The sequence below is a fragment of the Mesoplodon bidens genome (genome assembly GCF_964165515.1).
Source record: "Mesoplodon bidens genome assembly, chromosome: 3".
Classification (NCBI taxonomy): Eukaryota; Metazoa; Chordata; class Mammalia; order Artiodactyla; family Ziphiidae; genus Mesoplodon; species Mesoplodon bidens.
The window spans coordinates 70,818,891-70,831,550 of record NC_138178.1 but is presented as its reverse complement, the minus strand read 5'-3'; the positions used below and the strand labels follow the sequence as shown (position 1 = coordinate 70,831,550).

The 12,660-nt window shown below is 50.5% G+C and overlaps 1 protein-coding gene across 5 annotated transcripts in view; it reads left to right on the top strand.

Moving 5' to 3' along the window:
* The first annotated feature begins 4,211 nt into the window (after positions 1 to 4,211).
* The window catches only part of ATP10A (ATPase phospholipid transporting 10A (putative)), a 181,802-nt gene continuing 173,353 nt past the window's right edge, over positions 4,212 to 12,660 (top strand). For all 5 annotated transcript variants that reach the window (XR_014015259.1, XM_081227118.1, XM_081227120.1 and 2 more), the window contains exon 1: positions 4,212 to 4,797. Coding sequence is in view for 4 of the 5 variants with exons in the window: in XM_081227118.1 (XP_081083244.1) it covers positions 4,322 to 4,797 (476 nt within the window). In the remaining variant the exon portion in view is untranslated. The remainder of the gene's footprint in view (positions 4,798 to 12,660) is intronic.

The window sequence follows — 12,660 nt, the reverse complement described above, 5'->3', positions numbered from 1 at the left end:
CTCCCTCTGCTGCTCTCACTCCTCTGCATTCTATTCACGCAACAGCCAATGATCTGTTTCTTTTTATATAAATTTATTTTATTTTTATTTATTTATTATTTTTGGCTGTGTTGGGTCTTTGTTGCTGCGGGTGGGTTTTCTCCATCCACTTGCGGCGAGCGGGGGCTACTCTTTGTTGCGGTGTGCGGGCTTCTTATTGTAGTGGCTTCTCTTGTTGCAGAGCAGGGGCTCTAGAGAGTATGGGCTTCAGTAGTCGTGGTGCATGGGCTCAGTAGTTGTGGCGCAGGGATTCTAGAGCGCAGGCTCAGTAGTTGTGGCGCACGGGCTCATCTGTGGCATGTGGGATCTTCCCAGACCAGGGATCGAACCCATGTCCCCTGCATTGGCAGACGGATTCTTAACCACTGCATCACCAGGGAAGCCCCAGCCGATGATCTTTGAAAACCTGAGTCCAGTCACATGAGTCCTCCACCCAACCCCTCCCCCCAGCTTCCCTTCTCACTCAGCTAAAAGCCAAAATGATCACCGTGATCCTCCAGGCCCTCCAAGAGCCCACCATGGGGCCCTAGTCACCTAGCCCATCTTCTGGGCCCGGAACCTCACCCTCTCCTGCACTTGGCGTTTCTTCTCCCAGACATCTGTGTAGCTTGTTTCCTTAGCCTCTGCTCAGGGCTGCCTAGGAGAGGCCCACTCTGACAGCCCTAGCTACAGTAAGCCAAGCACACCCCTCCCTGCCGGGTTGCCCGTGCCCCTCCATTTCCTGTGCCCGCCTTGTTGGAATTCCCACAGGAGAACACAGTGTTCCAGAGAGCAGGGACTTAGTGTGTTCCCAGAGTGTCCTGTTTAGTGGCTGCCTTTGTTATGGGACACCGATTCCAGTATGTGTGTGTGGGAATTCACCAGCTGGTGTCCTACAGTTCAACTCAATTATGACACCATCTCCCACAGGGTAAGGGCTCAGTCTCACAAGACTGCTCCCACTTCAGGAGACAATCACAAGTTCAGGTTTGTCAGCTGGGCTTCTGACAATAGATCAACTATAGATTCTGGCTATAGATTGGAGGTTCCCAAAGGCCCCCCTTCCTTGAGTTTAACTGATTTGCTAGAGTGGTTCACAGAACTCAGGAAAACATTTTACTTACTAGATTACCAGTTTATCATAATAGGATATAACTCAGGAACAGGCAGATGGAAGAGGTGCACAGGGCAAGGTGTGGGGAAAGCAAAGAGTATCTATGCCCTTTGTGAGCCCTCGACACTCCTAGAATCTCCACATGATCACCACCCTAGAAGCTCTCCAACCACAGTCCTTTGGGTTTTTATGGAGGCTTCATTACATAAAAGTGATTAAAACCTTTGATTAATGGTAATTGATCCAACCCCCATGCTCACTCCCCTCCCCAGAGGTCAGGGTGGAAAGTTCCAACCTTCTAATCACTTAGATGGTTCCCTGGCAATCTGCCCCATCCTTAGGGGCTTTCTAAAAGTCACTTCATTAACATAAACCCAGGTGTGGTTGAAAGGGGTTTGTTATGAATATCAAGGCACCTTTATAGCTCTTATCACTTAGGAAATTCCAAGGGATTAGGAGCTCTGTGCCGGAAACCAGAAATGGAGACAAAGACCAAATATATATTTCTTATTATAGATCACAATATCACTGCCTCTTCTACTAGAATGTTAGATCCGTGAGACAATTCTCCCCTGTGGCCCCAGTGCCTAGAACTGACGCCAGGCACATGCAGGTGATGAATAAGTATTTGCTGAGTGAGGACAATGAAAAATACTTGCCCGGGGGTCAGCAGCAGGGCCTCCTTAGAGCTCGGGTCCAGATGGCCAGCCTGGGAGTCCGTCCAAGCCTGGTCCGGGCCCAGGCAGCTAAGAGTCTGAGAGTTTGGCTGACAGAAGACATCCAAACCCAAAACCCCTGCAGAACAGTCTAAGAGAGGTTTACATACCACTACACATATGTCAGAATAAAAGTAATTCCATGAGGTTCAATGGATCATGCAGTGTGGAAACCTTCGAGGACAGATGAACTAGGCCTTAGTGGAAATACTGAATTTGGATTGGTGAAGAGCAGGTGGGGAGAGGTTCCAGGCTTAGGGAGCAGTGTGACTCACAGAATCTTGGAACCTTAGAGCGGAACATAGATGGGAACGAACAAGGCCTGTTCTGAGAAGCGTAAGGAGACCTCTCCCTTGGGGCTGGTGGGGAGGAGGGCGGGGCAGAGTTAAATTAGCAAGTTGATGCCTGTTCCCTGAGGGTCTCAAGGGACCTTTGCCTGAGGAGCCAGCCTTTGTCTTTGTAAGCAGCAGGGGACTCCTGTAAGCTCCCGGGTTAGGAAATGAATTGAAGTAGTCAAGGAAGTCAAGTAACCCCTTTGGCCACCTGGGGACTGGCTGTAGCTGGGAGACTGGAAGGCAGGGAGACCCACCCAGAGGCCCTGGGGCAACCCTGGGGATACTGTAGGGATGGGAAATGGAGGGAACCAGCAGGCCCTGGGACCTCGCTGGGTTGGGGGATGGAGGAAAATGTGGATCCATGAGTTAGTCCCTGGACACCAGAGAAATTGTGGTCCTTCGTGGGCTGTTAACACTCAATTTGGTAGACCACTGGTCCACTGTGAGATCTGATTTCTTTCCCGAAAATGCAGGCACTTCAGTCAAAATTTTCTCTGATTTGGGCCTTTGATGTATGATGATGTACCATACATCAATATGGTACCCCCAGGAATGGTGGAAGGAAAGAGGCTTGATCGATTGCGTGGATTATTTTCTTAGTACCTGTCACTCTACCCTCCTCAAGCTGGATTCTAGTAAATATTGTGGTCCATGGCAAGGTTCCCTGTAGACATGTGAGCCCCTGGCCTGGCTGGATGGGTTGTAAGCCAGGGTATGGGAGGTGAGGACCATTCTGAGAGAGCGTTATGGGGAAGAGGTAAGTGATTTGAGCAAAGCCAGGGAAGTGACTTGTCAGCGGGCACCTGAGGGAGGAACTCAGGCCAGCAGAGGCTGCTGAGGTGGTCCCTTGGGAGTTGATAGTGGCCCATTGCAGTAAGAGAAATGAGGGGCTGGCCTGAAGGAGGAGGAGGAGGCCAACAGCTCCCCAGATTCAGATAGGCAGCACCCAAAAGTGCTCCTCTCACCCAAATTCCCAGCCATGGTCTCCTGGGCAAGAAATCCCTGCTTCTCGCATCTGTACTTCTAAAGTGGCCGAACTGTCACCGCTGGCTGTAGTACATCTGGGGGCGAGTCTTACTGTCCCCACTTGGGGCTCCCCATACCTTCTGCCATGCCCAGTCTCTGCCCACCCTTCACACACTGCTCTCTGATTCCCTATGAATACTGAGGGGAGCCCTTTGCACCAACAGACACTTCTGCCACACCCTCCTGGGCACCCCCCTTCCCCTTCCAACAACCATCTTCAACGCCCCGTCACCGTCTGGGTCATAGAGGCCACTTCAGAACCAGAGCACACAAGGTATATTTTGGCCCTAAGGGTTTACCAGAGAGGAAAAGAGACGGAAATAGAGCAAACCAAAGCCTGCCTTTGCTTAGCGAAATATTCCTCCCTTCAATTAAGGGGAAAAAAAGAAAAAAAATTCTATTTAGGGAAGTAAAGAAAGGCAGTGATTGATGATCATGAAAGTTCAAAGTCTAGTTCACCCAAGAAGTGAATCTGAAAGGGCAGGGTAAGGAAGAGTGTAGAGGCAACGAAGAATCCTCTTGGGGTCCCAGGAGCAGATGTCCTTGGTAAATAAGACATAAAAATCGGAGCATTGGTATGCTCTGGTTCATTTGAACTGTGATTCTAGTTTATTCCAGGAGGCTCCCAGCCTCCTGCATGGACTCGGGAAGAGCCCGCCACCCTAGGGGGGCTGCGGTCCTTTTCTCCCACACTCTGCCGCCTCCTCTCTCCTCCGGTGGCGGGGCGCTTTTGCAATGTGCTGGGACCGAACTGATGCTTCTGGGAAACGAAACTAAGCCGCTCTAAAGTTTCCAGCTCGGCTTTTTGTTTCCCGCTCTCCTTGGTGTCCCACGCTGGGCGCGGCGCGGGGCGGGGCCGGGGGCCGGCGGGGCGGAAAGGCCCGGGAGGGTGCGAGGACAAGTGGTCTCTGTGCGGTGCCCGGCCCCGACGGCGGGCGGGCGGGCTGGGCTGGGCTGGGCTGGGCTGGGCGGGGCTGCCGCTAACCGCGTCTCTGTGCGTCCCGCAGGCTGGGAGCCCGAGCCGCCGCGCTGGGCCGCCGGCGATGATCACCTAGGAGGCTGGCGCGCGCGGGCGCGAGCGGCGGAGTAGCCGGGCGCGGCGATACGCGGCCATGGAGTGGGAGCCGGCGGCGGCTGAGGAGCCCGGGCCCCCGGGACGGCGGCGGCGGCGGCGGCGGCGGCGGCGGCGGCGGCGCCGGGAGGTCAGGACGCGCACGGTGCGCTCCAATCTGCTGCCGCCCCCGGGCGCCGAAGACCCCGTGGCGAGCGCGGCCAAGGGCGCGCGGCGGCGTCGGTGCGGGGGCGCCCAGCACTTGGCCGACAACCGGCTCAAGACCACCAAGTACACTCTGTTGTCCTTCCTGCCCAAGAACCTGTTCGAGCAGTTCCATCGCCTGGCCAACGTGTACTTCGTCTTCATCGCGCTGCTCAACTTCGTGCCGGCGGTGAACGCCTTTCAGCCCGGCCTGGCACTGGCGCCCGTGCTCTTCATCCTGGCGGTCACGGCCTTCAAGGACCTGTGGGAGGACTACAGCCGTCACCGCTCCGACCAAGAGATCAACCACCTGGGCTGCCTCGTCTTCAGCAGGTGAGCGGAGCGGGCGGGGCGGCGCTGGGTCCGCGCAGGGCCGGGGCGCTCCCGGAAACTTGGCGTTGGGCGCGGAGTGAGTGGCACGGGGTGGGGAGGCCCGGAGAGAGCGGCTCAACTCAGGGCGGAGGGCCGGCCCTCGAGGGACCGGGGGCCGAGCCGGGACTCTGCGACTCGGCTCGCGGAGAGCAAGAAACCGTAGATGTCGGGGCGCGGGGGTACCCTGTCCTTGATTGTCACTCAGACACCGCTTCTGAGCCTAGGGATCCCAGGGCTGGAATCCAGAGGCAGCTGGGCGTCCTCATTCCCAACCGCTCCTGCCTTGTAAGTAAAAAGGAGGGAAATCTATTCCCGGGCGCCCCAGCCTGAAGTCCCAGCCTCAATCTTCAGCCAGACTCCAAGCGCCAGGATGTTGAACGACTTTAACAGCCTACATAGGAATGAATGTAAAGCTCGGTCTTAGATAACATTTCGTACTGGGGCAACAGAGTGAAACTGCCGCCAAGTTCTGACATGCCAGGCAGAGACCAGTTAAAAGGGCAGGGGTAGTAACAGCGGCGCCCATCCATTGACGTGAGCTGTGAGCAGGCCACCCAGCTGGGTGCCATCCCATAGTTGACTGTTTAGTTTTTTAAAAATTAACCTCAGTTTCCAGATGGAAAGACCGAGGCTTTGAGGGGTTTTTCAAGCCCTGTCCACAGTTAGTACCAAGGAATGTACTTCCTCTGGGCTCCTCCTGCACCTCCCTAAAGTTTTGGATCCTCAGGCGGGACCTGTCTGGGATGCTTCTGTCTCTTCTCTCTTTACACTCCCCACCCCAAGAGAGCCACTTGGCTGCATACCCATCTTGGAGCTCTGTCTAGTAGTAGAGTCCACCTCAAGGCCACACCCCTCAGGATGGCAGATGGTCTTGGCCTCCATCCAGAACTCAGCCCATCTTTCCCTCCTGTTGTCTTTGCTTGAGTCTCAGTGTAGGGGCTGATATGGGCCGCTGAGGTGAAGGACATTACCCTTGTTCAGCCACCATCACATGTGAGCGGACTCCAGGAAGCCCCTTGTACTCTCAGTGGGCCATGGTTATTCCTGCCTCTTAGGATAGTTTAGACGAAGACCATGAATGCCTTTGAGTATCTCTGACCCTCCCAGCAGCACTGACTGTGCCTTATACTTATTTTACAAATGAATAAACAAGTTCAGAGAGGTTAAGTAACTTGCCCAAAGCCACACAGCTGCTATGTAGTAGTATTAGAATTTGACCCATGTCTTCCCTACTTCACAGCTTTTACAATATTCTGGTGCTTGTGCTTCTTAAATTTATTTAAGAATCAGCCTGAGGAGCTTATTAAAAATAACAATTTAACAACTTGAATTTAAGAATAAACAATTTAACAATTCTCAGGCTCCAGTCCCCAACACATCTGACAGGCTCATCTGGGATTGGGCCCAGGAATCTGTATTGTATTAGCACAGAAGTGATGCTTATATCATGACCCACTTTTGAGTAATGCTACCTGCTTGCTGTCAAGGGGTACCCATTGTCCAGTCAGCAAGCATGACATCGATAGAAAGGGCTGTGGGGTTTCCTAGCTCCTGTTCCCCAGGCTCCTGAAGCCAAGAAGGGAGGGGGCACCCTTACGCAGATGTCCTCAGGGTCCCCCATTCCAACACTCCAGTCTGTTCTGCTCACCATGACCCCAGTGGGGCTCCAGGTTTTAGTCTTTACACATGTATCACTTCCTGTTATTACTCAGCTGGTAGCTCCTGTAGCCTCCTTTTTAGGAATACTTAGGCCTCAAGAAACAGTTTATTTTCAGATGACAAAGTGCTTTCGACCCATGAAGTCAATTAACCCTTAAAACAACCATCACCCCCAACATGCCCATGAGAAAACTCAGAGTGGAACCCCAAAGCAACCTCTGGACTCCATGGCCTCAGAATGTTTCATGGGATTCTGAAACCTTCATCTTCCTCGTGGACCCACCCATCCGCGTTCTCTTCCCCTTCTACCCTGACCTGACCTGGGTTCTCAAAAGCTGGGTACAGTCCTCGGGGACGAGGCCTGGGGGATAACGGTGCTTTCAGGAGGAGTTCCCCAGAACCTCCCAGTTCCCAAGTCAAATTCCTTGAATGCTTTCCTGGGGAGAGAATTGGCCTTCTTCCTGGAGAGACTCCGTGGGTGTGAGATGGTGGCAGCTGTGTGTAGAGAGGAGGCCTGTCTGGAGGAGAGCCATCCCTTTTCAGAAGCCAGGTCAAACTTCTCTGGGCCCAGAAAGTCTGGGATGGGTGTTTTCCGGCCTAGGCTTTGAGTCCTGTGGATGTCTGAGCCCTCCCCGTCCTCCAATTGCATTCCACGCTGCATGTGGCTGCCTTGCTGCTGTTGCCCATCGGCTCAAACCAACACCCTGAGCTCTTCCTCACTGAGCCAGACCCAGCCCAGGCTCTGGAGAAGGGAGAGTCTGGGTCTCACCTGGAGCATACCGTGGGGACCGATTGCACCGTGGGGCATGTCCTTGGGGGTCCTGGGTGGGGCTGCTAGCCCAGAGAGGCAGCTCAGGAGACTCCCTGCCGAGGGCACGAGTCCGGGGACCAGGGAGCGTGGCGCACGTGACAGAGTCAGGGCCCCCTGAGACTGCAACCAGGTCTTAACCTGTATGCAGACAGACACGTGTACGGCCTTGAAGTCAGGATCTCAGAGAGCTGGCACTGAGGCTGGCCAGAGAAGCCTGGGAAATGACATTTTATGTCAGGCCAGAGTTCGTTCAAGGCCTTTGATGACTACGGAGGCAGTGGCCCCACGGTGGTGCACAGTCAGGGTCTGTCCTGTGTTGTGTCACTGCTCTGGTGGCTGTGAAATGGGGCTTCTCAGTCAAGTGCATGTAAATGCAGAGTGAGAGCAGACTGGTTGTGGAAGCCTAACCTGTTGACAGTGTCTCTGGAGGGTTGCTTCTCTGTGTTCTGACTGGAGCGTGCAGTGCATCAATGATTTGTACCGTTATTTATGTGGTGTGTCCCCATAACGGAGTCCTTGGGTCCCCTCTCTGTGAGAATCCCCCATCAGGCTTGCTGGAAGTGCAGGTTCCCAGGTTCTCCTCCCCCCACCCCTGGGCTGCTGAGCCTCTGGAGGTGGGAGAGTTGGGGTCCATATCACGGCTTGGTTTGCACGAACAAACCTGAGCGGAGGTCCTATTTCCACGGCCTGAGCCCACGGTATCATCTCCTGGATTTCAGGCTGTGTTTAGGAAAACCCTCCTGAGCCAGCAGGATAGGAGCGCAGTGGGTGATCTTGGGGGTTCAGGTCCTGCCTGTGGCCCCCACCCTGGGGGAAGGTCAGTCTGAGCATCACTCGGCTGTGGGCTAGTGCGATGGGGGAGGCATGGAAGCCCTTTCTGGTCACGTAGACCTCGCTGGTGTTGGTGACAGTTGGCTGGAGAAACCACCTCCTTCTGGGCACAGGTGGAAAGAAAGGGGGTGACTGAGTTCTGTCCCCCTCCCCTCCCAATGTGACCTCAGGTTTCTGTTGCTGGGGGGCTTGGAGTTCACTTTAGCTGGCAGGCATCCACCTCCAGTACCAAGCGAGCGTCCAGCTGGGACAGGACCGGCGCCACCAGAGGCTGGGATGAATGGGGGCAGCGAATGACCACAGGTCCCAAGGCAGGTGGGACTGACAGAGGAGAGGGGACAGGAGTGCAGAGCCAGCCCAGAGGATGGCGGTTCTGGTGGTGGGAAAGCAGAGCATGGTTATCAGAGGGGAAGCTGGGGGGAAATTTAAGAAGAAACATTCCTGGAAGGGGATTTGCCCAAGAGAGGTGAAGAGCGGAAGCAGGGGTCCAAGCACTCATCCACCTCTTCAACCACAGGGCCGGTGGGGGGGTGGGTAACACGTTAAAACCAGAAACCTCGCCCCTGCTGCCAGAAATGGGATGAGCCTCAGAGTGGTGCAGCCTGAGGTGGGGGTCCTGCCTGGCTGAGACTCTGCACAAGCCCCCCCTGCCTCACTTGCACTCCATTTCCTAACTAGCCAAGTGGGGTACTGGCCCCAGGTCCACGTGCCCCTTCTGGCCCTGATCCTGTGGCCCTGGGAGAGTTTGGCACCCTTGTGCTATGGGCTCCCCACCCTCTGCCCAAACCCTGCCTGGGTTCTTGTGTAATGTTTTCCCTTTTGCTTCCATACGCTTTGAGATAACTCAAACATAGGCACCTTTCAGTGTCTGTCTCTAGGATGATGGAAACAGCAGCGTTTCTGCATGAATTAACCCAAGGTGACTTTTCCCTGAATCTTTTGGGCTTTGGGGGCTCTGTTCTTGGATTTGAGTATGGCATCTTGGTGTCTTTCCATCATCCTTTGGGAAAACAGGTAGTCAGGGCGTGCTCTACTGCTTATCTTGGAATTACTCTGATTTTTGTCTCTTCCCTTTCCTTTGATTCTCGCTTTGTTCCCCCAGCTCATCAGGGTTATCTGTTCAATTTGCTTACCCTGGGCTTCATGATTTGTTTTTTCAGAAGAGCCTGAAATGGGACCTGACAAAGTTCTCCTTTTGTTTCTGTCCATTTATCTTGTCTTGGTCCTCCTTTCCTCCCTTTCCTGGAGAGCCCAGTCTCTTCCTCACCAGCAACAGAAACATTTTGCCCCTGGGAAGCACAGCATCTTTGTCTTATTTGGAGTAAAAGATTTGAAGAAGCAGAGGTACCAGCGCAAGACGCAGGGGACAGGGACATATCAGGACAATGCAAGTCTTCTTTAAGCAGGGACATCCCTCTGGTGTGCTAGTTTGGGGGATACTTGAGGAATAATATTTGGACATTGCCATTCACATGGTTTTTGGAAATAATTTTTCTTTTGATACCTTTCATGAGTCATAAGTAGGGTCCAGTTATAGAAAAATAACCTATCTTTCCCTAAAAACTTGCTTGCCTTCAGGAGATAGTCTTGTTCATGGGAAGGTTCTTTTTATACTTGTTAATATGAGCCAAGTGTTTTAGTGCACAGTTCCATCTTAACATCCTGATGGTCCTATTTTCACATCCCCATTTCACAGATGAGGAAACTGAGCTTCAGGGCTTGATAGCTGCCTTAGGGGTTCCCTATTAGGAGATGACAGTACCATGGCTTGAGCCCAGAGTCATCCTGCTCTGACTCCGTGTTTGTAGTTTTCTTGTACTTGTCATCTCCACCTCCTAGAGCAGTATGCTTCATTTAAAAAAAACCCCAAAAAACAAAACCTTCAAAATTTTATTTATCTCAGAGTATTTTCTAATTTCCCTGGTGATTTCTTCTTTGACCCATTTTATTTAGGAATGTTTTAATTTCCATATATTGCTGACTTCCCCAAACTTCGTTGTTATTGATTTCCAGTTGCATTCTATTTACACAGATAAAGAGCGGTGCACAGATAGGGAACCTCTGTGTCTCCATCACCTAGTTTAACAGTTAGCACCTCATGGCAACATTGTTTATCCATATTGCCCTCACTCCCTCACCCCCTTTTATTTTGAAGCACATCCCAGACATCAGGACATTTCTTCTGTAATGCTTCAGCATTTATCTTTAGAAAATCAACAACTTTTAAAAAACCTAAACTATAATACCATTATTATAAAGAATTAATATTAATTCCTTAATATTATTAAATACCCAATCAATGTTCAAATTTCCACTTGTCTCATACATGCCATATTTTTTCAATTTGTGTGTTTGAATCAGATCCAGATAAGGTCTCCTCATCGCAGTTGGCTGATCTGTCTTTTAGAGCTCCCTTTACTCTTTTGATTTCCTCCTCTAAAATTCCCTTTCTCCCTCTCTCTCCCTCTCTTTTTTACCCCTTGCAATTTGTTTTATTTATTTTTCCCCTTGCAAAATATATTTGAAGGAACTGAGTTATTTGTCCTGGAGGGTTTCGCATAGCTTGAATATTGCTGATTCCATTCCTGTGGATATGTAACACATATTTCTTTCTACTGTAATTCCTGTGAAGTGGTAGGTGAGTCTCGATGCTTTATCAGAGTTTCATCAGGTTCAGGTTTGATTTTTTTTTGTTTGTTTTGGTCAAAACCACAAGCGTAGGTGGTGCACTTCCATCATGAGGAACATAAGTTCCTTGGTCCATCTTTTTATGATGTTAGCAGCCATGATGATCATTGCCTACATCCATTTATTTGCTAGTGGTTGTGAAATGATGGTGGTCTAATTCTTTCATTTATTATTGGGAATACTTTCATAAAAAAATTCTTCCCCTCATCTACTGCCTGGTTTCCCAGTGGTACAACTCATATAGGAAAGAGAGAGAAATGCTTGATTTGGATCACTAGCATCTTCCAGTTGGAACTAATTGGTTTTCTAAAATGTTTCAATTTTTATTTTGAAATAATTTTAGACTTTATAGAAAAGTTGCAAAGATAGTATACCCCTAACCAACCTTCCTCTAATTTTAACATTTTACTTAGCTGTACTACAGTTGTCAAAAATAAGAAATTAACATTAGCACAGCACAAACCTATTAAATTAAACTACATTTTTATTCAGATTGAAATGGTTTTTCCATTAATGCAGTAACAAGTATTGGTCAGTCCTTCGGGTACTGATCCTGTATCCTGCCCCCTTGCTAACTCATTTATTAGACCTAATAACTTGTTTTGTGGATTCCTTAGGATTTTCTATATATGATCATGTCTTGCTCCTGATCTAAGGGTGAAAACATTCAGTCTTTCACCATTAAGTGTGATGCTAGCTGTGGCTTTCTTATAGATGCCATTGTCAGAGAAAGTTCCTTTCTATTCTTTGTTGAGTTTTTTTTTTATAAATTTATTTATGTATTTATTTACTTATTTTTGGCTGTGTTGGGTCTTTGCTGCTGCGCACGGGCTTTCTCTATTTGTGGCGAGTGGGGGCTATGCTTTGTTGCAGTGCGCGGGCTTCTCATTGCAGTGGTTTCTCTTTGTTGAAGAGCACGGGCCCTAGAGCGCGCGGGCTTCGGAAGTTGTGGCACATGGGCTCAGTAGTTGTGGCTTGCGGGCTCTAGAGCGCAGGCTCAGTAGTTGTGGCACACGGGCTTAACTGTTCCGCGGCATGTGGGATGTTTCCGGACCAGGGCTTGAACCCGTGTCCCCTGCATTGGCAGGCAGATTCTTAACCACTGCACCACCATGGAAGTCCGAGTTTTTATTTTATTTTATTTTATTTTTTAAAATCCAGAAAGAGTCTTGGATTTTGTTAAATGGTTTTTCTTCATCTATTGACATGATCATGTGGCTTTTGTCCTTTATTAAATTAATATAATGTGTTACATTGATTTTTCTTTTTTAAAATAAATAAATTTATTTGTTATTTATTTATTTTTATTTTTGGCTGTGTTGGGTCTTCGTTGATGCATGTGGGCTTTCTCTAGTTGTGGTGAGCAGGGCGGTGCACGGGCTTCTCATTGCAGAGGCTTCTCTTGATGGCGGTGCACGGGCTTCTCATTGCAGAGGCTTCTCTTGTTGCGGAGCACAGGCTTTAGGTGCGTGGGCTTCAGTAGTTGTGGCGTGTGGGCTCAGTAGCTGTGGCTTGCAGGCTCCAGAGCACAGGCTCAGTAGTTGTGGCACACAGACTTAGTTGCTCTGCGGCATGTGGGATCTTCCCGGACCAGGGCTCGAACCTGTGTCCCCTGCATTGGCAGGCGGATTCTTAACCACTGCGCCACCGGGAAGTCCTGATTTCTCATGTTAAACCAATCTTGCCTTCTTGAGATAAATCCCAAGATTTGTCATGGTATATAATCCTTTTTATAATTTGCCAGATTCAACTTACTAGAATTTGTTGAGGATTTTTGTATCTTTATTCATATGGGATATTGGGGTGTGTGTGTGTGTGTGTTTGGTTTTGCTGTA